This window comes from Furipterus horrens, unplaced genomic scaffold, assembly GCF_987537825.1.
Source record: "Furipterus horrens unplaced genomic scaffold, mFurHor1.1.pri manual_scaffold_10, whole genome shotgun sequence".
Taxonomy (NCBI): Eukaryota; Metazoa; Chordata; class Mammalia; order Chiroptera; family Furipteridae; genus Furipterus; species Furipterus horrens.
In genome coordinates, this window is record NW_028327180.1 from 35,728,385 (window position 1) to 35,753,812 (window position 25,428).

Sequence of the window (25,428 nt, forward strand, 5' to 3'; positions counted from 1 at the left end):
ATCTGGAAGAGAATATTACATCTGTAAGAGAACACCAAAACCCTGCGACTCAAAGTGAGGTCTGAAGATAACTGGCATAGGTAACACTAGGAGCTGCTGAGAAATGTTGGCTCTCAGGCCCCACCCCAGACCTAATGAGTCAAAATCTGCATTTTAACAAAATCTCCTGGTGACTCAGAAGGACACTGAAGCTGGAGTGCTATACTGAAAACACTGGCTGTGCTCTGGCAAAAGAGGATCCTGAAATTTCGGGTGATCACAGCCCTTCACAGATGCACGTGGAGAATGAGTTCTGGGTCAGTCTGGCCTTTTCCTGGCACCACCAGGAAAAGCTGACTTCTGGTCAACCACAGATTAATAAACTGAGAGGTAAATGTTTATCGTCACATATATCAGTATCAGGTGAACCTCATTTAGTTCCCTCCTTTTTAGTGGGATTAAAGATAATGGAGGAAAAAATATAAGCTAGCCATGTTAAGAAATGCTTTATTAATCTGTCTGGATAATGCCAAAAACGTGGCCAGACTAAATGATTAAGTGGGCCTAGGTCATTACACTTTCATAATTATAATCATCAAAAGCTAGGCAAGGGTATTGATTTATTGATGGGCAGCAACTTACTGATTTAAAAAAAAACTCATTTCAACTTTCACTTTCAGATACTCTGTCTTTAAGAATGGGGTAGTCTAATGAGAAAACAAACACTGGAGGAAAAATAACCTAAATTTTGATCATGGTTTTCACCATGTTAGTTTCTTATTGGGAACAGCAATTTCTGTAAGTATACAATGCTAAGGAGGGGGAGTGAAAGGGTGCATACATTATTTCCTGTTCCACTTACCTGGAATGTCTTTTTCATGCCTGTTTCCCCAATTACCTGACGTCCTAGATAAGGTATGGGGAAGCTTTGGAACAGCAAAAAGCTGTTTGCCAAGAGCAAAGTTACTGTAAATAATACTTAAGGAGCGAGAAACTCTGCCTTTAAACATCTTGTACTGGCAACTGAGATTCTATTTTAATTTTCTAAACAACAATATTGATAATCTCCGCATTGGTTTACATTTTTCTTGGCTTATCATTAATCTTTATTTTCCCAAAGTAACGGCACAAAGCATAAGAGAGGAGATGACCACAATGACCAGTGTGACAGATGGCAAGGAAGACAGGATACAGCTACTGGTCTTGCTTCTGAAAACTCTCTTCCACCAACCTGCTTAAAGGAACTTTCCTTGTGTTTAAGCACAGGTCTTTCACTATTCAGTTCTGTCCAATTTTGAACATAAACAGGCATAAGAAAGGCCTGAGGTTGTTTTAACTGTGCTACCAAGTTAAAAATGTGAATGAATCATGAACTTTGCCCTCCCCCACTTACCTGATATAACCGCTATCTTCCCAGATCCGTGTTCTTCTCTAGCAATTCTTTCTGCTTCCTCCATCAGCAGCATGCCAAATCCCTATAAGGAGCAATAAAGAGGGTTAGAGAAGCAAGGAGAAAAGTCACTAAGGGGGATCCGTAAAACAAGAAGGCTAAAATCTGTTAAAATAAGCATTACAAAAAAGCCATTTATGGGAGCAAGGAAAGAGAAACCATTTGATTATACCAAAAAGCACACAATAGCAGGCCAGTAAAAAAAAGGAAAACTCTGCAACAAAAGCCAAAAGGTACTTTGTGGATGATGTAATCTACTCACGACAAGGAGGTAACTGCCTCTTTTTAAACAAGTTCTAGACACTTGCCAGGCAATATTCTTAATTCATTAATTTTGGGGTCTATACTATACCCACCACTAGTTTTTTCTAAAATTTAAAAAAGTGAGTGATTTATTTATTTAGGTTTATTTATATCATATAGCTTGCATTTATGAAGTGCTTTAATACGTCATAAGTGCCTTCACATTATCATCTCCTTTGATTCCATAATAGTAAATCAGTTGAAATTGCTGGTATTAGACTATTTCTGACTTTCCAAAACAGCAATGTCATATGGTTCAATCTAGTATTATATTCCACTCAGCTGAGTCTCAATTTGTCTCTTCCTCCTCTCCCATCATACCACACTCCAAAGTGGGCAGTCTGGAGAGAAGATATCTCTGAACCACTACAGTATTGGTTCCTCTGTTTCAATACTTTCCTTTGTCCTTTCTTCTTTTCTGTCTCTTCCTCTGCTCCATGCTCCCCTCCCCATTCCTTTTCTCTTTCCCTCCTTTGGGCAATTTCTTAATTAGAGTCAAACAGAAATGAAATACAGGGATTTCCAGCCAAGATGGAGGCCTAGACAGACAAGCTGCGTCTCCCTCCACAACTAAGAAGGAATACGACTACTTCAAAACTAGAGATAACCAGAAGTTCCAGAAAATCAAGCTGCATGAAAGTCCAACAAATAAAGATATAAAGAAGAAATACTTATCCAGACAGGTAGGAGGGGTGGAGGGGACGCGGTATGGTGGTGGCAGCAGCAGTGGCAGGCCGGCAGAAAACGCAGTCACACATTTTAAAAAGTTGGGAGGGACACCTGGGGACTGTGCCCAGTACCAGACCAGACCTTGCAGCTCACGGTTCCAGAGGCCAGGGAAAATAAAGCCTCATTGCTTCTGACTATGCAAACCAGTGGGAGCTGGGGCAGAGGAAGAAACTGCCCACCTCTCAGCAGCAACCACTTGTTTAAAGGGTCCCCAGAGTCCGAGAACATCCGCAGACCCACCCACTCTGGGAACGACAGTCAGGGCAACAGCTACAGAGGCACTAGTCCCATACAGAAGTGGGAGAAGTGCCTGGAAAAGGGGCAAGGGCTGAGCAAGTGACACTGTTCCTTCTCAGATCCTTCCCCCACATACAGAGCCACAACGTGGTGAAATGAGTTGCCCTGTACTGACGAATATCTAAGGCTCCACCCCTTACAACATAACAGGTGCGACAGCTCTACCTAAGACACAGAGGCAAACAAACACAAGAGCCTGTCAAGATGAGGAGACAGAGAAGTATGGCCCAAAAGAGGGAACGGATCAAGGTTCCAGTGGGAGAACTAAGCGATGAGGAGATAGCCAACCCAACAGACATAAAGCTCAAAACACTGGTGATAAAGAGGTTCACAGGCTTGACAGATATTTTTAAGTACGGCAAATGCAGAAGGGAAGAAGTGAAGGCTATGCTAAATGAAACGAAGGAAAATCCACACAAAACCAATGGTGAAGGGAAGGAAACTGAGGTTCAAATCAATAATTTGGAACATAAGGAAGAAAAAAACAGTCAATCAGTACAGAATGAGGAAACAAGAATTGAAAAAAAATGAGGAGAGGCATGGGAACCTCTGGGACAACTTTAAACGTGCCAACATCCAAATCATAGGGGTGCCAGAAGGAGAAGAGGAAAAGCAAGAAATTGAAAACCTATGTGAGAAAATAATGAAGGAAAACTCTCCAAATTTGGTGAAGGAAATAGACATACAAATCCAGGAAGCACAGAGAGTCACAAAGAGGCTAGACCCAAAGAGGACCACACCAAGACACATCATCATTAAAATGCCAACAGTTAAAGATAAAGAGAGAATCTTAAAAGCACCAAGAGAAAAGTTGAGTTTCCTACAAAGGGGTGCCTATAAGACTATCAGCTGATTGATTTCTCAAAAGGAACTTTGCAGGCGGGAAGGGACTGGCAAGAAGTATCCAATGTGATGAAAAGCAAGGACTTACAACCAAGACTACTCTATCCAGCAAAGCTATCATTTAGAATGGAAGGGCAGATGAAGTGCTTCTCAGACAAGGTAAAGCTAAAGGAGTTCATCATCACCAAGCCATTATTATATGAAATGTGAAAAGGACTTGAGAAAAAGATCAAAACTATGAACATTAAAATGACAACAAACTCACAACTATCAACAACTGAATCTAAAAAATAAAAACAAAATCCAACTAAGCAAACCAGAACAGGAACAGAATCATAGGTGTGGGGATCATTTGGAGGGTTATCAGCTGGAAGGGGGAAGGGAGAGAAATGGAGAAGTGGTGCAGGGATTAAGAAGCATAATTGTTTGGTACAAAATAGACAAAATTATTATTAAGAATAATATAGGAAAGGGTGAAGCCAAAGAACTTATACGCATGACCCACGAACATGAACTAAGGGGGGTGGGATTGTCGGAGGGAAGCTGGGTACTGGGCAGAGGGGAGCAAAGGGAAGAAAAAATTAGGACTACTATAACAACATAATCAATAAAATATACTTAAAAAAAAAAGTGAAATACAGAATACCTGATGCTGAAATTTGGTAGGATCCCGACTGCTCACAGGGACCACACTTCCATACACGTGCAGCTCTCGGACTATGGAAACACCTCCAACCAATTCGAAACGGAAGGTTTCCTCTGAACACTTCCGTAATCGCAGAAGGCCAATCAGAATGTCTTGATCTGGGTCTTCGTACGATAAGAATGTTTCCCAGCCACCATTTGCAACATAATCTCTTCTTACCAATTCAACCTGTTTAATTAGAAAAGAAAGAAAATAAAAACACATTAAAAAAAATTAGAGAACCAAGTTTACTTTTATAATTATATGTATTTAGGCTAATATTCAAAATTAGGAATAACGAATGAATAATCATAAGTTATGTTTCTATCTACTCTCAAATGTCAATTAAATAAAGAGTTCATGCCTTGTTAATGAACTATTATAAAAGAAAAACAATTTTACAGTTTCATAAGCACTTGAACTTCATTAACCTTGGGAATCTTACAAAGATTCGGCTTAGTAAATGCTTCCATGCAGTTAAACCCCCACGAAGAGTCTCTAAGGTAAAATTACACACTAGCAACATTTGTTGTTCTTGGGGGAAGCCCTGGGGCCCGGAACTGTCAGGTGCTGGATGGTTTCATTTTCTAGTCCTTACCTCCTCCACTAAAACCTACTTTTGGGGGAGGAGGGGAGAAAATGTGTCATAAGTTACTTACTTGTTCCTTGATGGCATCCCACAAGGCCTTTAAAATATGTCTAGTTGTGAAATTAAAAACATTAAAGAAAACCCAGTCACCGGAGAGTGGCTTTTGGGGAAGGTTTTTGTGGCAGCAATCTATATAGGCCTTTTATTCTTTAACCCATTGTTCAGGTAACCTTTGTATTTTGCAGAAACATAAGCAATATGTAACAAAATGCATACATAGAAAAGCCAAGTCTGCATACCTGAGCAAGGTCACACTCAAGATACATTCTGAAAATGGTCATATTGTATCCATAGTGAGGTGAACAATCCTGACTAATAGTATCTTCCTTAATTTATTGTTTGCTAAGTAACAGGATTGCACAAGAATTTGGCCAAATGATTAACTGTGAAAAATGTCAATTTTTGAGAACATAAATATCAATGCAGATCTCAATGATCCTAATCTTTCCAAAATAGGGTTCCACAAGAGCTAAATCCCACATAAAATTTTACACTTAGCTGGACACTGTAGATATATAGGAGAGATGTTAATTCATCACAAACAATAAATGCCTTTGGGCATCAGGCTTAAGTTTTGTGGAACCCCTCCCTGTCTGTTGGTAAGGGTTGATCTATTCATCTGATTACTGCCAATGGGCAATAATTTAGCAGTTGCACACAATGAGATAAGCAGATGACAACCAGCTTCACAGGAATGTAGCCACTAGTCACATATAGCTATTTACATTTGAATTAAAATTAAATAATTTTAAAGACTCAGTTCCTCAGTTGCACTAGCCGTTTTTCAACTGCTTAAAAGTCACATGTGACTGGTGGATGGTACCATATTGGAAGGCACAGATTACAGAACATTTACAACACTGCATAAAGTTCTATTGAACAGTGTTAATCTGAAGTTCAGACTTGGATTTCCTAACCTGCCTCTTCTAGAATTCAGCCACCCTCGTACTTGGCTTCCCTCATTTGACATCTGTATCTGATCCAAAATTACTCTTTGCTCTTAGTTTACTCATTAACTTCTAGGGTTCAGTCCCATTGGTAAGAAGGTATGGATCCAGGCTTAACAAAAAAGATTTATGAACAGGACCTAATCTCTCTATAAAATGAAGAAACTAACCTGGTATGGCCGTACTTTGTGGTGAATTTCTTGAATTCCAACCTCTCTAGTTCTTACATCTCGACACTGGCAAAAAGAAAAGAAAGTAGGGGTGTAAGGGATGAGATGCAGCCTTTGTAACCACGAGCTTCAACTTCAAAATGTTATACAGTAAGAATGCCTTCAATATGTGAAAGCTTTTGGACCAGACTCCTGTTGGTGAGAATATCACAGGACTTTTGTGTTTCAGATTACTTTGATCTCAACAGTTAGAGTCAGACTCTTACCTGTATACCCAGGTCTTTCATTCTTGCAAACGCCAGCTCTCTCAAATTACCATGCTCGACTCCTGAGCTGACTAAGGGCATTGGGATGTCTCTGCAGGAGAAGAAAAGATCCGTTGTTACAAAATACAAGTCATTTTCTACAGCAGTAGGCTAGGAATATTTTTAAAAGGGGGGGTGGGGAGGAGACAAAAACAAAAACAAAAAAAAACCCCTAAAATGCAGATCAGAAAAGCAAAGGCTGAATGTTCTATCCAGAAAGCAAGGTTCAGAGCCTCTCTATCCCTCAGTTTTCCCATCTGTGAATTTAGGATTTTCACCTACCACTTGGGGTTTTTGTAAGCAACACCTGATGGAAATCACTTTATAAAATTATAAAGTGAAAACAAATATACAATAACCACTAGAAATGATTTTGACTGAAGAGACACTTGTACTTAACAAAACAGAAAAATATAATTGTTTCTTTTTTTTTTTTTTAAGCAAATCCAATTTTTTACAGTAGCTGTACGATAAGTAACCAAAAGCTTAGCTTACCCAACAACTGGTCTCAAAGGATAAATTTTTTTCCTATTTCCCCAAAATCTAAATTAGAAGTGACTCTTTATTAGAAGAGTAACAGCTTGCCTAAAGATGAGAGGAGATAAAAATTATTTCTCAGCATTAATGTAGTGTAAAGTGCCAGGCATCAAGGAGCCTTCAATAAAAAACTGAAGTTATTTTAGTGGCCCAGACACCCTCTTACAGACAATTATCAGTATCTAAAGATAAATCAGTTTTTTAAAATCTGAGAATATGCTCAGCACATCTGCTTTCTATTCAAAGACAAGTCCCCAGTTGTTTTGTCTAATATCTGGTTGATTAGAAGAAAGATGTAGAATACACAATTATCTTTTCTTCTCATTTTTGCTTTTGAATGAACTTGAGCCTTTTCCCTTTCTTTTTAATTAGCCCTTCAAATGTTAAGTAAACACAATTAGCTACTTCATTCATTACTTCTAATAAGATATTTCTAACTCACTCAAAAGTATCAAAAGCCAATCAATTAGCATTAAAAACTATACACAATAAGTCTACTGGGCTCTGGAAGTCCATAGTTTCCATAAAGATGCTATAAAGCAACGATAAGTCAAAATTCTTTATGACAACTCACCAGGGAATTCAAAGCAAGAATAACATAACCAAAGTTGAAGTCTTCTAAATGCCCCCCCCTTTTTTACTGTAAACTATTTTATAAATAATTCACAAATATATGCATGTACCTTCACAACTTAAAAGTGGAATGTAAAACACTGGTATACATGATATAATATCAATGGTAACCACTGTTAGTACCATACACAACAGACACATTCAATTCTTGTTATTTATGGCACTTATGTTGCATAAAGGTGCCATAAACACTGAATTATCAAATACTGAAGCATTGATCCTAGGGTAAATGCAGGGTTAGGTTCCTGCAAGCCTTGAGTCACACATTTTCTTTAACTGATCAATACATACCTTGTTTTATTTCTGCCTGTGTTAAAGACTAATAATTTGGGGGGCCCAGTACAAAATGAGAACAGACAGCCTCTTGTTTAAAAAAAATATTAATTATCTCAAGACAGAGCAGAGCGTCAAACCAAGTACGAGTCCCTATGAGACTATGCGGGTCGCATGTCCCCTGAAGGTGGCTCTAATGATCACAAAGCACAAGTTATTGCGGCTCTGATAAAACAGGGCTTTATAATGATGCTGAGTTTATAAATGTTTTTAAGTTTATGTCTGTCATTACAAAAATGCAACATGGCTTTAAGGGTCTTTGTCAGTGACATGCCTGGAGTATACCAGATGGGAGTTTTTCCTCATTAAAGAATAGAAATGTGGCAGTCTTTTTCATTGAAAATGAAGGAAGATAATTTTATATATGCAGAACATCTTAATATATAAAGATAAAAAGACAGTGTTACACTCTTCTAGGACTTCAAAACCCACGTGAGATTATTGACCATCTGAACTTGCTACATCCATCTCGGCAGGCATTAAAATTATTTTTAGGTTTCTCAATTTGTTTCAATCTAGTTTCACTTTCTTGGCTTGGAGATCACATTTGATAACATTCACTTTTCTATTTCAAAATGTAATATTTCTTTTTTGTTAAGTTTTATTTATTGATTTGAGAGAAATATCGATTTGTTGTTCCACTTATTTATGCATTCATTGGCTGCTTCTGGTATGTGCCCATAAACTTGGCATATGGAGACGTTGCTCTAACCAACTGAACTGCCCTGCCAGGGTTTAACAGATAATATTTCAAGCTTAGAGAGCTAACATTTGCAACTTGCTCATCAAAAAAACCTTTCAAAGTGATATCTAGAGCTTTTTTGGTCTTAAGTCTCTCACACTTCAGAAGCATGTTTTAGTTGCAAATTGGTCTTCCTATTCTAATGCTTTGCAGTGATTTAAATAGCACATCAAGGCAAACAGCTGTTCAACAGGCTGAGGGCAGCAGCAGTTAAAGTGGCTCTTCCACATGTCTGGACAGAATCTACATTTAATCACTGACTGCACCCTTCAGGCCTGCAATACAGAATCATCTATTAGGATGCTGCTTCATAAAAATACCCAGTAAGATGTTATTGACTCAACTGTCATAAAATTAAGTGTAAATTAGTTAAGAAAAAAAAATAAAAGAGGGGGAATAGCCAATTAAAAATATCAAGTAATTAGTAAAATACAGTATTTAGGAAAAAAACAAGTGTAAAATATTATGTTTTCTCTTGAAATATCTTCCCTTCTTCTGATCCTCCCTTTTGATACCTATCTAAAAAATAGTTCCTAAAATTTTCTCCATGTACACTCTTTAATTCACTAATCAATACTAAGTATACAGCCTATAATTGGCAGAAGCTGTCATAGGTAGAAATGAAATAACCAGATTTTCTAAAGGCACAGAACACAAAGGCATGTATGATTTTCCTCTACTATGATTTAAAACAAAAATAAATCAACTATAATTATTTAAATTGCCTGGATTAAAAATTCTAGAAGACTTTCTCCTTTGCCAATGGTTTCTACATTCTTTTCACTCAAGTGAGAAGAAACAACGCCAAGTCAAAACCCTGTGATTCTCTTTTCCCAAATCAGAAGGTTTCTCAGCCAATTAACATTGTCTAAACACCCATCCTTCTCTTGCACAGATTTGTCCATACGACACTATTTTACCAGAACCCAGCTACCAAATTGCTAGTGAGTGTTAAGTGTACTATGTGAACACAGACATAGCTTTTTGGTTCCCTAGTCCTCTTATCTGTGCAGGAGAGAGGAGATAATTCAAAAGGCCCCTAAAAGGTAAAGGTAAAATTTATGAAGTTTTCTTTTTTGTTGAGCTATTTCAGTAAAAAGTGCTATCTCCTTTCTGATCCAAATTCCATGACAGGCAAATTATATATAAATAGACAACTGATATAAGAAGAAATACAAATAAGCAGTTACATGGAAAAAATGTTAATCCCTACTATAACTAGGGAAATGCAAGTTAACACCCCTAAGTAAATTAAATAACATACATAATCATCTGTAGAGTTGTGGTAAAACCAGTAACTATTTACTCTACTCTAAACTGGTATTATCCTTTTGGAAAACCATATCAATATACTTAGCAAAAATTAAAATGTTAATTTATACTCCCCTTGTTCCAGAAATAATAGTTGTAGTAATAATAATAATAATAAAAAAATGCTTAGAGCTTTCATCATAATCTGTTAGATCATACTGCTCTAACAGATAACTTCAACATCTATAAAAGTTCTATGTACATGAATTTTAGCTGTAGTAGAGGCCAGGATGATAAAATTAAAACAAACAAACAAAAAACATGAAAGCAACTAATGTTGAACATTAGAGAATAGTTTACTGAATAAGACAGAGTAAAATGTTAGACTACTATCTACATTAAAATTATAGCTATGGTCCTGGCTGGTGTGACTCAGTGGATTGAGTGCTGGCCTGCCAACCCAATGGTCGCCAGTTTGATTCCCAGACAGGGCACATGCCTGGGTTGTCAGCCAGGTTCCTAGTTGGGGGCGTGGGAGAGGCAACCACACACTGATGTTTCTTCCCCTCTCTTTCTCCCTCTAAAAATAAATAAATAAAATCTTAAAAAATTTTTAACTATGAAGATTATTCTAAGTCTTTAATAAGAAACTGCTAATTTATCAAATGTATTGCTGTGTAAATGTGCATCCCAATTTTACAAGGTAATTTTTGGAAAAATAATGTACGCCTGTTATTGATACATATATTGAAGGTGATTTTAAAGCAGCTTCATAGAGAAAATACTACTTTGTTCATATAAGTATAGTACTATAGGGCTGGAAATTAAGAAAATATTGTTGTTGGCAGCCGTCCGTCTCGAGAGACGATGGTGTAGCTTCTTAAGAGTCTATCTGCACCGCCGAGAATGGCTGTGCAGTCCAACTCGGGAGTGACACGGTATCTGTCTCCTCCCGTGTTGAATCGACATCTTGCGATGACGCTGGAGTGTCCTCTCCAGTGAAGCTGAAGCTACAGAGCCTGGGCAGGGTGATATGGAGGGTCTGCTGTTGCCCATGCAGCAGACCCCCTCTCTCTTCGCAGCTGAAGGGTCCAAGGGAAAGACGGAGTCAATACAGCTTGGCTTCAGGTGCGCCGCAGGAGTTGCCGGTGTTGACTACAACGTCAAACCGCCTTAGGGACTCCGGCTCCGGATTTTCTGTCGGGGTTTACTCCCCTAGCCTTTCCCCTGAAGAGGTATGCCGCAAGGCAGCGGAGGTTTTTTGGAGTCAGAGTTTTCCTTCTCTGATGTACCCTGACTGGAAGATCGAACCAGCGACACTTAGCTCGCAGGCTGACGCTCAATCCACTGAGCCAAACCAGCCAGGGCATAAGAAAATATTAAGTCCTGGATAATTAGTAATATTCTACAAACTGCTGGAAAAAAGTATAAAATCACATTATTAAAAAGAAATGTACTGGGATTTATGAACAGTGGTACACAGTAGAAACACATCACATAATACACCTCAGCACTGCAAGTCTATTCTAGAATTTCAGTGATTACTGATAACAAAAAGCAAGTCCATATAAAATAAATTTGAATCATTTTTATGCAGTAATATACAAAGGAAATATGTAAATAAAAGTGGGGAGAAATAAGTAGCAAATTATAATTAATTTGAATAAATTCTTATGCAGGTAGTTATTGTAAATCAGAGAAGGAAAACTCTGACTCCAAAAAACCTCCGCTGCCTTGCGGCATACCTCTAGGGGAAAGGCTAAGGGAGTAAACCCCGACAGAAAATCCGGAGCCGGAGTCCCTAAGGCGGTTTGACGTTGTAGTCAACACCGGCAACTCCTGCGACGCACCTGAACCCAAGCTGTATCGACTCCGTCTTTCCCTTGGACCCTTCAGCTGCGAAGAGAGGGGGGGTCTGCTGCATGGGCAACAGCAGACCCTCCATATTACCCTGCCCAGGCTCTGTAGCTTCAGCGTCATCACAAGATGTCGATTCAACACGGGAGGAGACAGATACCATGTCACTCCCGAGTCGGACTGCACAGCCATTCTCGGCGGTGCAGATAGACTCTTAAGAAGCTACACCATCGTCTCTCGAGACGGACGGCTGCCGACGACGAAGTTATTGTAAGTTCAATGATAGTCAATGCAAAACATAAAGTGACAAAGTATTTGAAGAAATTCTGTCCATGCTTATCAAAAAAAAATGCTAAATTGAACATTAGTCCACAGTAAGCTAGCTACCTTAGAAAAGCCAGAATTCTAATGGAAACTTGTATACCAATACAATAGCTGTATTAAATACAAAAATATATAAGAAATAAAGTGAAAAATACCATAAAGATTTTAATCTTTATACTAAAAAACCTAGAAAATAATCACATTCAAAGTTAAGTAAATTACCAGTCCCAAAGCACGAAAGTCTGACATCACAGCTAGACTCCAGATGACTCTCCACCAAAGGCATTTACTGCGTCAGGAACCGAGTCATCAGTATCTTCAAACTACAAACTGTCCTCAAGCTCACTAAAGACACTGCTAATTCCACATCTTTACGGGGATTTTACTCTTGTTTTACAGTATCTACTCCATTAAGTTCTAATTCACCCACATGTGTAAAGTAATAATGGCACTTCAAAAAGTTAAACCTACATTCACCTGTAACACATGAACCTTTTAAGTGATGTACTGCTAGAGAAATATAATGGCCAGTTTGGCCTCCTGAAATTAGAGCTGGGGGACTCTGCTACTGGCTGATTCTCCAGAGACAGAGGGGTAACGGGGTCATGATAAGAGAACTGAGAACAGGGAAGCTTTAATCAGCCCCATCTTGGCTTTCCATAATCATGCCTTTCTCGTCATTCTACCTGTTAGGTACATAATGTACATGTTCCTAATTCTTCCTGTCATGACCTCCTTACAATTTTTCTATAGAGACTATATTTGCTGCTCTTGTTTTCTCAAAATCCTCTCAGCATAATGTCCCACAGTGATATTTCATAAAGTCTACAAAATTAAGCTTTTAATGTTATAGCAATGCCTCTGTTGCTTTTGACTCACTGATTGCAGCAGTAAGGAATGAATGTAAGGCTGAAAATGAAGGGGAGAATGCAAATTCTTCATCCGATCGCCTTGGTACTTTTGGTAAGAAAACTGTGATGTCTATGGCCGTGAAAGTTCTATCCTGTTGCCGTGCTGAGAGGTATTATCTTTCGGTTACCCTGTAGTTTAAGTGTCTGACATTAAGCGTTTTGATGGTACTATGAGTGCCTGACATTAAGTGTTTGAGTGCCAAGGCATCCACTGCAGGAGGCACCCATCCTGAATAAACGCATTGGCAGCTGTATGCACGACACCGCTACTAGCCAATAACCATATGAGGAATTAGGCGCCCCCACCCAGGAAGTTCACTCTTCTAGAATGCCCTGGGTAACCTGGATAACTGACCACCTGAGTCACCCCATTTCTCCCTTCCTGTAACCTAACTCCCATTTTTATGCTTTAAGTTAGCCAATAAAGAGTGAACCCATAAAATCTAGACACCCCACCCTAGACTTCTAATAAAGGCAGAGCTCCAGGTCTGTGCTCTCCCCAATCCCCCATCGCCCCCATCCCCTGCTGTGCCCCTCGGGCTTGCTGGGTACCCTCCAGGACGTGTAATAAATCTTGTTCCACAAAGCTCCCTGACGATTTTGGTGAAGTGCATCCTGGTCCAGCCACTGCATTGCCCACCCCCACCCCACCTCCTGACCTTGGAGTAAATGTCTGTGGGGGCTCACCACAAGTAATCAGGTCAAGTACAGTAGTCCCTCTCTATATCTCGGTTCATTTATCTCGGCTTCACTATATCGCGGGATTTTGCGGTACTGTATACTTGTTAAAGTTACATAGGTTTAAGAGTATAGAATATGTTTAAGAACGTAAGTAGTGTTTATAAAGTGTGGAAAAGGTTAATAAGGGAGTGGGAAAGGTTAATAAGGGACTGGGAACAGTTTATAAGTGCGTGGGAAGGGTTTATAAAGCCTTAATATATATATAAATACTAAAATAAATGTAAGGTTCCTACTTCGTGGACTTTCACCTATGGTGGGGGATCTAGAACGTAATACCTGCGGTAAGTGAGGGAATGCTGTAAGTGCCTCAGGTATTCCTAGCTGAGAGCCTCACCACCAGCAGGCTGAGGCCCCCACCACAGTGATATACTGCCATGCTCTGCTGCTGGGAAGTGGTATCTTCACTGTTCTCTGGTTGCTCAAGTCTGTTAAATGCAAATGATCTTTCCTTTTGTCTTAAAGAAATACTTACTACATCTATGTTTTCCACTGTATTAATTTATATTTTTTGAAACAATCTCATAGTTACAGAAAAAGCCCCAAGCGCAGTACAAATAACTACTTTCCTTATCTATTTGAAAGTAAACTGAAACAAGATGTCCCAACACCCCTAGAATACTTGATGTATTTCCTACAACAAGGATACTGTCTTACATAACCGTAATACGACCATCAAAATCAGGAAATTAACACAGACACGACTACTGCCTAATCCTGGACTCCGTTCCGGCTTCAGCAGTGCCTCACTAACGTTCTGTTCAGTAAAAGCATCCAGGAAGAACCCTGCATTGTGGTCAGTTGTCATGACTCCTTAGTCTCCTTCAAAATGGGACTCTTTCCTTGATCCCCCTAATTTTGAAGATTATAGGCCATTTATTTTCTTAGAAAGTTCCTCAATTTGGGTTTGTCTGGTGCTTCCTTATGATTAGATTTAGATTATGGAGTTCTAGCTGAGTAACACAAAAGTGAAAGCACAGCTGTGATTTGTACTATTACTAATAAGCACATTGAATAGCTGCCAGGCTTCTCCATAGTCAAGTTACTCTTTTCCACTCTGTAATTAATAAGTACATTGTGGGTGGTACTTGGAGACAATGTACAGTCAATTCTCATTATTTGTGGTAGTTATGTTCTACAAAGTTGCCATGAACATTTAATTAGTGAATATTATAACACTGCTCCTAGAGGAAATACAAAGTTAGGTTCCTATGTGCCTCTGGTTGCAACATTTTCATAAACTGATCCATATATAATTTGTTTTACAATACCTGTGCTTTAAAAAAAAATCTTTATTGTATTTTTTTCTATTATCATTTAGTCCCTATACATGTGTTTCTGTGTAAGGACACCATATATGTTTATATGCATATTCACTAACACTGAACTTACAGCCAATGGTGCTGTAACTTATCTAACACATGTATTTTCTCCATAAGGCACATCACAGCCTGCTTGCACTTAGCAACACTACACAATACTTCCATTACTATACTTGGGGCCATTTTAAACAGTGGAATCACCAAGACACAACACAAAAATGAAAAAAAAGGGGGGGGCATTAAATAGACTTTGAAAAGGGGACACACACAGACAGTCTCTACCTCTTCCCACCGCTGCCATTCCAAAACACCACGGAGTACACTCTAATTTCCTCCTTTTTCACATTTGTAATTCCCTTTGCAGATAACAAAAAACCTAGCTCCCATTATCCTTAATGTTATCTACATATTAGGTCATAGGTCATACTTAGTAGGTCAGCCTGTTTTGCTGCTGTCCTCTTCTCTGACCCCTGCCCCGCTCGGGCAGCATGTGCCAGATCAGCCCTCTGCAGGATGCCCACTGCAGCACACGCAGGCGGCAGCAGCTGCGCCGCACCACTGCCTCCTCCACGGGGACACGCTTCTCGCCCTGCTCTGGTCCTGCAGCTCCCAATGTCGCCAAGGGAGACACCTGCACTGCTCACACCTCCTAATTAATGTCTTTTGGACTCAACTGTTCCAAAAAGGCTCAAAAAGGGGAAGGACAATGCAACAGATTCTGACAGTTGAATTTTTCTATGCAACTATCTCCTTAGTATTTTAAAGTATATTTTAAAGTAAAGAGATCATAGAGGCAATGTAGATCCTTAGTTGGGCCAATAATTTAAAGAATTTAAGAAATCAATATGTTGTGGCAGATGTATGGTGTAAATGTCCTTTGACCTTTAAGCAACTCCATTGTTTTATATCCTTGGTAATTTTCCTTTGGTCAATAATTCTGCTTATTCTTAGTGGTCACTGCTTTATATAATTAGTAATGCACTTTTTGTGCTCAGTGGATACTAGTTGCAGCAATAGATTGTACATGCATTTGCATCACCTTTTGACCTTGTACAACAGTTCCCCATTTCCTTTTCCTCAGTTTCAGTTACCTGTGGTCAACCTCCATCCAAAAATATTAAATGGAAAATTCCAGAAATAAACAATTTATAAGTTTTAAACTGTGCCCCACTCACACCACACCCTTCCACCCAGGACATGAGTCATCTCTTCTTCTGGCATATCCACAGTGTACACACTACTCACTCATTAGTCACTTACTAGCCACCTTGGCCATGACGCTGTCACATTGCAGTGCTTTGTCCAAGTAACCTTGATTTTATTTAATAATGCCACATTCATGTAATTTGTATCACAGTCTATTGTTATAATTGTTCCATTTTATTATTATTGTTGTTAATCATTTACTGTACCTAATTTATAAGGTAAACTTTACCATATGTATGTATGTATAAAAAAAGATTAGTATATAGAGGGCTCAGTATTATCTGCAGATTCAGGCAGTGACTGTGGGTTTTGGGACATATCCCCCACAGATAAAGGGGGACTATTGTATTGGTAATACAAGAAACTAGGCAGCTTTTGTGCCTAATGACCAGCAGATATAGGAATTGTTTTGTTTGGATTGTAGGTAAATAGGTAATTTTATGGCTCCTAATTTTTTTCACTGTTATATTTCTAGTTTTTTTAAAAAAGGCCCATAATTGCAAGTGAGACCCTAATTTCTCTCTCCTATGAAAAAAAAAAAAGTTGATTTCCTTCATGCCATCAGGAATATGACTCTTTCCCCCTATTCACATTAATATCTGCGAAGAATGACTGTGTCTACTCTTTGCTCTATCTTCAGAGGCTCTAGAACAGGGATAGCAGACACATGGGCACACTTCCATCTGTCACACGCACTCTGTACCTAGACGGAAGTAGAGTTGGAAAAGGAAATCCTGATCCAGCTCATAAGCTTCGGAACCAGGCACCACAACTATTACCTTCATAATGCCACCTCCTGGATCATGAATGAGGGAAAGAGGAATCCATTAGTAAATGATACAGGCAAAGTGGCTTGGACATGGTGCCCTTTCACGTCCATCCCTCTCTATTTATAGATAGCTTTCCAGGTGTCCCTTTTTAAATTAAAAACATTCAAACCCCTCAATACGAAATTAGACTACTCTCATTAGAAATTGTCAATAGAGAGTCACCGATTATTTTTGGCAGAACAGCTAACACACTACCTCTGCACTCGGTACACCCGAGTCCACGGAGGCACGAGGGCAAGGATCCGAGCCACCAGATCGATCAGGTCACTAGGAGAGTAGCTCTTATATCTTCCTGATTTCCACAGCTCATAAAGCCCAGTTCCACGAATCACCAGGGTAGGGTAAAGCTTTAAACCATCAGGTCGAAAAGCAGGGTTCTCAAAAAACTCCTGTGAACAGAGAGCAGAACATTACTCCTCCATTAGTTATGCAGAGAGTACACATGGAAGCTTCAAAGCTGGTACGGCTTTTCTCACATACCTACCCGGTCCTGAGACTGCCTTTCCTCTCCATCACAGGAAGGGATGCAGACAGACAGAAAGTCACTGTTTGTATAGCCTCACTAGAGCAAAGCCCGTGCCTGCGGGACTCCAAAGTGCTCACCAGACCAGCCCCTGTCACCTCTCGCCAGTCTCACCACCTTGCCTTTCCACCTCCACAAAGGCAATTTCCTCTGCCTGGGGAGTTCATCAATTTTTCCTCATCTAGCCAACCTTCAGGCCTCAGCTTAAATGTCAATTCTTCAGAGAGGCCTTCCTGACCTTCAAATATAAACTACCTCACTTAAAAAAATCCTACTGAATTACATATTACTGCTTTCTTAACATCATCATACTGACAATTTATCCAGTGCCTACCTTCACCTCTAGACTGTACCCCTTTTAATAATGAAAATATATTGTTTAAGCTTTTAAAAAGGTGTGACAGAGATCATCTTCTGGCCTGCAAAACCTAAAATGTTTACTCTGCAGTCCTATGCAGAAAGGATGCCGATCCCTGGATCTGACCTGGGATACACACTGTCCATTTGTTATCTGAACACTGAGCAATACATCTAATCCATCCACTTCGACATAGTCATTTCCTGCACTGTATCATCCCGCTGGCAGCCGTATTTCATTATTTGGGATAGAGCAAGAAGACATAAGGCGTTTTCCTTTCCATGACTTTGCACTGCTAATTTGCTCTTATCTTGATTTTGTATGATATATGATGGAGGAATGAAGGTGGACTCATACAGTTCCCTTTCACCCCCACCCTGGCATTAGCATCTCTTCAACCAGCAGTACTATATCTTGTGCACTATAAAAAAAGCCTTTTATTTGCGCTATATTATTCTTGTAGAGCTATCCATTGTTTAACTTGCTTTGCAAAGAAATGCAACTGCGGACTACTTGATCTCTCTCACTGATTAGTCATATTCTTCAAATGCTGTATTCTTTGTGCACAATTTGGTCTTATGGATATTCTTCTGTAATTACATGTAATTTTCCCTGTAACATTTATACATGAAAGATTCATCAGGTCTCAAATAAATATTCTATAGCCACTCACAAGGAGCATGTATGCAATCATTCTCTTCCTAGTTTGAATCCACATTGGAATGTGGGATTTCAGAAAAGTACTTTTGATACTTGTATACTAAATTTAGGAGACATATGTGCTGACATACTCCTTTAAAAGGAATGATAGATGAAACTGGTTCTGGACTTCTGGTTAAAAGTTGAGAATTAAAATATGTGTTACTTTTACAAAACCATGCTAAAACAACAGGAAAGAGTTTTTTTTTTTTCAAGTATAAACCTAGAAGAACAGAGAACATCAGAGGAAACGGAGGGTGGCGATAAATTTTTGAAAAGCAGAGAACGGATAGAAGATTGGTAAATTACTTTGCAAGTGAGGAAAACTGCAAATAAAGTATCTGTAAAGGGAGACAGATACCAATGAAAGGCCAGCTCAGGTACAACAGCGTCCCAGGAAGGTTCATAAATCACAAGCAACAGGAACTGGGCAGGATGGAAGAGGGCACTGCATCAAAATCAGTACATGAAGAGGTTTATCCTTTCTCTGATCCCTTCCCTACAGTCGCTGCCTGCCTGTGTTATCACTGGAGAACCTGGGAAGCCTCTGAACTCAGATTCCAGGTACAAAGGAAGGCTGGGGTGAGGATCAAGAGTGAAAACAGGGAGATTGTGTGAAACCAGCACAAGAGGTGGACTCCCTGCCTGCAATTTTCTGTAACATACGCTCACCAGCCACCCCCAAGCAGGAAGCTGAAGAGTTCATCTGTGGATCAGTGAAATGGCACTAACTAAAGAGTTCCAGATGCTGATATTCTGGGAATTCCCAGAACACATTAACATCCTTCAGTGATGTATACTAGCAGCTAGCCACATAAGAGTTTGCAACCTAATTTTTAATCCCCTCACTTTTAAAGTATGACCATTTGGCTATGGATTGGTAGAAAACTAAAGAAAGCCTAGAACATGAAAAGCAGACCAAAACAAAAAGAAAAAAAAGACTTGGAGGAAAACTGAGGCATTGCATAAAGGAAAATAACTTTAAAACACAACTATAATTAATTCCATCAGGAAGATAATAAAAGCTATATTAATCCATAAAACAAGAACAGGATATTGGAGAAAATCAAACAGCCAGGATATAAGAAAGGACTCTTAGAAATTAGAAGTGTAACAAAAATAAAAACATTTAATAGATAGGCTGAAAGATAAAGGTGAGAAAATAAGAAAGCAGAAAAAAGGGCAAATGAGACTAGAAAAGAATATTAAATGCTCAATCTGGAATATCCAAAATTTGCTTAATAGGTTTTAGAAAGAGAACACCAAAAATGAAAGGGGGAAAATTAACCTGTACAGTTGGCCCTCATATCTGAGGATTCTGCATCCAGAGATTGAAAATATTCAGAAAGAAAGTTATTGACATATACTGTGTAGTTACGCCTACAACGGTGGCATCTGTACTGAACACGTACAGACTTTTTTCTTGCCAATAGTCCCTAAACAATATAACAACTCTTATCATAGCATTTACACTGTATTAAGTAATATAATCTAGAGATGATTTAGAATATATGGGAGGGGGTGTATGTGTTCAATGCAAATACCACACCATTTTATACAATGGACTTCAGCATCTGCAGATTTTCTTATCCAGAGGGGTTCTTTGAACCAAACCCCCAAGAGTAACAAGGAACCACTGTAGTACAAAAAAATTTCCCAAATGACAGAGTCCTTTAATATCAAACACAATTAATTTAAAAACTCTTGCTAAGATAAACCACTGTGAAACTGAACTACATATGGGATAAATTCCTAAAATATTTATGTGACAAAAACAGGCTTATATACATTATAGGATTAAGCTGGAGGAGGGGTGGTGCTGGGCAGAGGGGAGCAAAGGGGAAAAAAATGGAACTATTGTAACAATATAATCAATAAAATATACTTAAAAAAAAGAAAGAAATATAGGATTAAGAAGAAAAACATTGGTTTGTTGGCTACCTGAACTTCCTATTTGTGAAGTACCTGGTTCAAGTTGTTTTGCCCATTCTTCTTCTGGGCTGCCTGGTTTTTCTAACTGATCTGTAGAAATTACTTATTTTAAGGCAATTTAGAAGTTAATTCGCAGAGAATTTTTCTTTAGAGACAAATTGGATTATTCTAGCTCTCTTTTGTCACTCATTTGCTAGGATGTAGTTAGAAGAGGCACCTGGTTGGCTCATATTCCCCGTGGGTTTCTCTAAAAAGATTGTGAACAAGCAGATAAATCTATCCACATGAAGGGCTGTCTTTGCAATATTACCGAACTTTTCTTTACAGCAGCACCCCCCCTGTCTGCAGTTTTGTTTCCCATGGTTTTAGTTATCCACAGTCTGAAATATTAGTGGTCTAAAAATAGTAAATGGAAAATTCCACAAATACACAATTCATAAGTTTTAAACTGCTTGCTGTTCTGAGTAGTGTGATGATGTCTCTAGCCCAGGTGTGATTCATCCCTTGTCCAGCATACCCACTGTATACACTACATACCTGCTAGTCACTTAGCAGCCACCTCAGTTACCTGATCAATTACCAGGTATTGCAGGGCTTGTGTTTAAGTAACCCGTATTTTACTTAATAATGGTCCCAAAGTACAAGTGTAGTGATGCTGACAAGTAGGATATACCAAGAGGAAGCTGTAAAGTGCTTCCTTTATATGAAAAGGTGCAAATTCTTGACTTTATAAGAGAAGAAAAATAATCATATGCTTAGGTTGCTAAAATCTATGATAAGAATGAATCTTCTATCCATGAAATTGTGAAAAAGGAAAAAGAAATTAGTGCTAGTTTTGCTGTTGCATCTCATACTCCAAAAGTTATGGCCACAGTGTAGAAAGTGCTTAGTAAAGATGGAAAAGGCACTACATTTGCGGGTAGAAGATATAAACAAAAATACAGCAATGTGTTGTGCCAGAAAGCATTGAGCATAAATGAAGACTCCAGAAAGGATCCCTTAAAATGTGTGACTACAGTCATAAGACTTTTATTACAACATACTGCTATCACTGTTATTAGTCATTTTAAATCTCTTACCGTACCTAATTTATAAATTAAACTTCACCACAGGTATGCATGTATAAGAAAAAACAGTATATACAGGGTTCAGTACTGTCCACGGTTATAGGCACCCATGAGGTCTCAGAACATACCTCCTGTGGATAAGGGGGGTGGGGAGCTACTATATTTCAAAGACACTAAAGGAAAATGAACACCGAGACACCTCCCCCTGAGAAAAGCCTAAGCATAACAAAATCCTAAAAGGGAGTACATTAAAATGTTAGGGTTTTATTTGGTGTTGGGGCTCTGAGTGACCCCTCCTTCCCTACTGTGTTTCCACTATTCTATAATGAGAATGCATTGTTGTGATAATGGGAAAAATAGCCAACAGTAAGGAATCACGAAGAGCTGAGAGGCTAGGAAGCAGCAGCCGAGGCATCTCAATCAGCCTGGTTTAAGGTAATACTCACTATGAACTGTTCAATGTCTCTCTCCAGGCCCACATTTGGCAGATCAGGCATCATATGAGCCACAACTTTGAAACCAGAATCTTTGGACAGGTGAAACGACTCACACACTGCCTTCACAGTGTGGCCCCTGAGGAAAGAAAATCCACTGTATGTTACACAAATAAATGGGCAACAAGGTTAACCGAGGAAAAACGATCTCTGAAACATGCAGTGAAGGTAATACGGTTGGGGGGAAAAAAATCTCAAAAAGTCATTTTTACATCTCCACCTCTGAGAAGGTCTTGAAGTATTTACTTCTTTCTTTAGAAGATTTTTTTAAAAATTGGCTTTAGAGAGAGAGAGAAAGAAAAGGCAGGGGAAAGGGAAAGAGAGGCAGAGAAAAGGAGAGGGAGGGAGGAAAAGAGAAAGAGAAACATCGATTTGTTCCACTTATTTATGCAATCATTGGTTGATTCCTGTATGTGCCTGACCAGAGATTGAACTTGCAACCTTGGCATATCAGGATGATGCTCTAACCAACTGAGCTACCCAGCCAGGACCTCATTTTTACTTCTAAGATAACTGCTCAGAAACTCCCTTATGCACCTACTCAAAGTTCTGACACTAAAATTATTTGGTTAAGCATTATCAGGCAAAACAAGCTTACTAATGTAAATATCTAAGTTAAAAACCAGAATAATGAGTTCAAAACCCTACAGAAGCAGCATCCTCTTGTTTTCTTTCCTTTTAAAATATTTTGAAATGAGAGAGGGAGAGGGGGAGAGGAGAGACAGACAGACAGACACAGATACACACACACACACACTACCTACATACAAAACAGATTTCACTCTGATGGGTTGGAGGGTTCTTAAAAAACAGAGAGAACAATTTAGTGACAAGACAGTATCATCTGGGGCCAGCTGGATCCTAATAAGAGTTTGAGGCTACTGAAGGCTGAAGTTCTATGTCAATCCTTTCACCACCAAAAACATCTCCATTCTCCACAAAGTTATCCTGGAGACCATGGACTCCATCTCACCCTTTGGATGCTCTCATACATTTCCATGGCTTGAACTTCTAATTTCTCTGCTAATAACCTCCCAATTTATATGACTAAGCTAGGTCTCTCTCCTGATAACCACACCCAAATACCCAATACTCTCTAGTTACACTGTGGAATACTGCAGTTCATTAGGGACCTGTAGTTATTCAAGTTGACATTTAAATGAGTTAAAATGAAAAATCCAGTTCCTCAGATGTGCCATCATATTGGAGCGCACAGGTATACAACATTTCCATCATCTCAGATCTGTTGGACAGCCTTGCTCTAAAGCAAAGTTTTCCTAAGTATCTAAAAGTTAGTATATCTAAAGTGAAACTCATCTTCCCTCCAAGCCGCCCCTTCTTTCCACTCTGTTACCGTCACTTGCACTCAGTCACCTGACACTGCTGCTCACTTCTCAGGGCACCATTTCTAGCTTAAATCACTGTAACTGGCCCTCCTTCTCACTTGTTCTTCTTCATCCACCCCATGCTGTGCTCCTCATGAACCTTTCTAAAATGCAGATATCCTCGTATCACAACTCATCTTATAACTTGTCCTTGGGTTAAAGCCCAAACTCCCTGGCCTGACTTCTAGGGCTCCCCATAATCTGGCCCCTCTGCCTCCCTTTTTGGTCTCACCTCCTACTACCTTCCTACCTCACGCTCTACACCTCTAACCAAACTAAACACTCCGAGTTCCCTAAATGTGCCACATGCTTGCGTCCTCAGCAGTTTGCTCATACTCTTCTGCCTGAAACAATTTTCCTCTTCCCCACCTACCTCGCACTCTTCTGTAAGTTATATGTCAGCTTAGATGTCCTTTTCTGCAGAAAGCCTAACTTTCAAGAGCCTCTTTTCATCTCCGCAGGCTCCTCTCCAGCACAGCCCTTCATCACTGCAGCAATCCAGCCAGTGTTCAGAGTGTTCCCCCAAAAGAACGCATTCTATTAGGTTAATCTTTCTCCAGCTGACACCCACTGGAGTCTTCCCTGTGCCCAAAAATATTCAATAGTCCTTATTACCTAAAGGAAAAATTCCACCTTCCTTAGCCTGGCATTCCTCCTGGTTCCTCCTAAGATGCTTCCCCTTTACTTCCCTCTCCTTCAATCATGTCTACAAAAATCCTATTAAAGTAGCCTTTAAGGTCCAACTCAATCTACTCCCTGAAGCCCGCCTTCACCACCCCAGACCAATGATCTCTGCTGCTTAATAAACTCCTGAAATCTTGTGTTTTACTACTTTACCAATTAACCACACAGTTCCTTACATAGCTAACCTTTCATGTGTATCTTTTCTCCTCAACTCAGTGATGTATCTCTAGAGGGAAGAGAACTTCACATGGCTCTATCAACCTCTATTTCTTTCCTTCCTTACACCCCCAAATTTCTCCAAGTTTATGCCCATTGCCTCACCAACCTTCCTCTCACTACCCAGTCAACTGGCACCTGCTTCACAAAAACTGATCTCTTAAACCTCACCTTGACTTCCTTCTTGTTCAAACCCCTTTCTTTATTCCTTCTCTGCCTTCTCTCCTGCCTTAAACTACTGACCTTGAGACTTTCCTTCTGCTTTCCATTGTGGGAAAGGCTATTTATGACAAGACTAGGAAGAGATATAAGCATGTGTATAGGCAACTAGAAAAGAGCCAGTAGAGAAAGACTGCAAGTCAAGGGAAGAGGGAACAGAATTAAGAGCATAGATAGAAAAATGGCTCTAAAAGGAGGGATGCCTATACCTTTTTCTCTAAGAGTGGTAGGAAGAAGGGAAAATCAACGTGATCCTAGTTTAACTGGTGGGAGTGCAGGAACGCCTGTGCAAGACCATTGGCCACCACCTTACCGGTTGGTGTCTCTGGCCACATCTTCATAGACACTCTGCACCCCAATCTCCAGCCTCGTGCAGCCGTAGGTCAGCATGTCACTTAAATGACGCTTCATGCAATAATCAGGTCTGGTCTCAATAGTAATTCCAATACACTTTGTGAGGCTCCTCTCAGAATACCTGTGGGGCAAAACTAAAAGTAAACCACCTGCCACAGATTTAGGACATTTGCTCTGATTTAAAGGACTGTCTTCTCTTTGTCTTCCCAATATAAGATAGTGGTGAAGACCCTGGGCTTTGGGGTCAGACTATCTGTATTCAAATCCTGGTTCTGCTATTTCCTAACTATACAAACAGGAATGGTATTAACCCCTCTGTGCTTCAGTTTCATTTTCTTCAAAATGAGGGTAACAGTACCTATGCCTTATAGAACTGACATGACTGAACTGGCATAATACTATCATCATCATTATCATTATTATTCTTCTGCAGTATGCTGCAAACATAATCTCCTT

General features: G+C 39.4%; 1 protein-coding gene across 1 annotated transcript in view; it reads right to left on the reverse strand.

The window, feature by feature from the left end:
• ELP3 (elongator acetyltransferase complex subunit 3) overlaps window positions 1–25,428 on the reverse strand; it is a 91,742-nt gene that overhangs the window by 26,803 nt on the left and 39,511 nt on the right. Inside the window, exons 8-14 of the mRNA XM_090288354.1 lie at window positions 24,932–25,093; window positions 22,067–22,193; window positions 17,237–17,430; window positions 6,319–6,409; window positions 6,053–6,118; window positions 4,248–4,475; window positions 1,373–1,454 (exon numbers count right to left, since the gene is read on the reverse strand). Coding sequence (XP_090144480.1) covers window positions 1,373–1,454; window positions 4,248–4,475; window positions 6,053–6,118; window positions 6,319–6,409; window positions 17,237–17,430; window positions 22,067–22,193; window positions 24,932–25,093 — 950 coding nt within the window. The remainder of the gene's footprint in view (window positions 1–1,372; window positions 1,455–4,247; window positions 4,476–6,052; window positions 6,119–6,318; window positions 6,410–17,236; window positions 17,431–22,066; window positions 22,194–24,931; window positions 25,094–25,428) is intronic.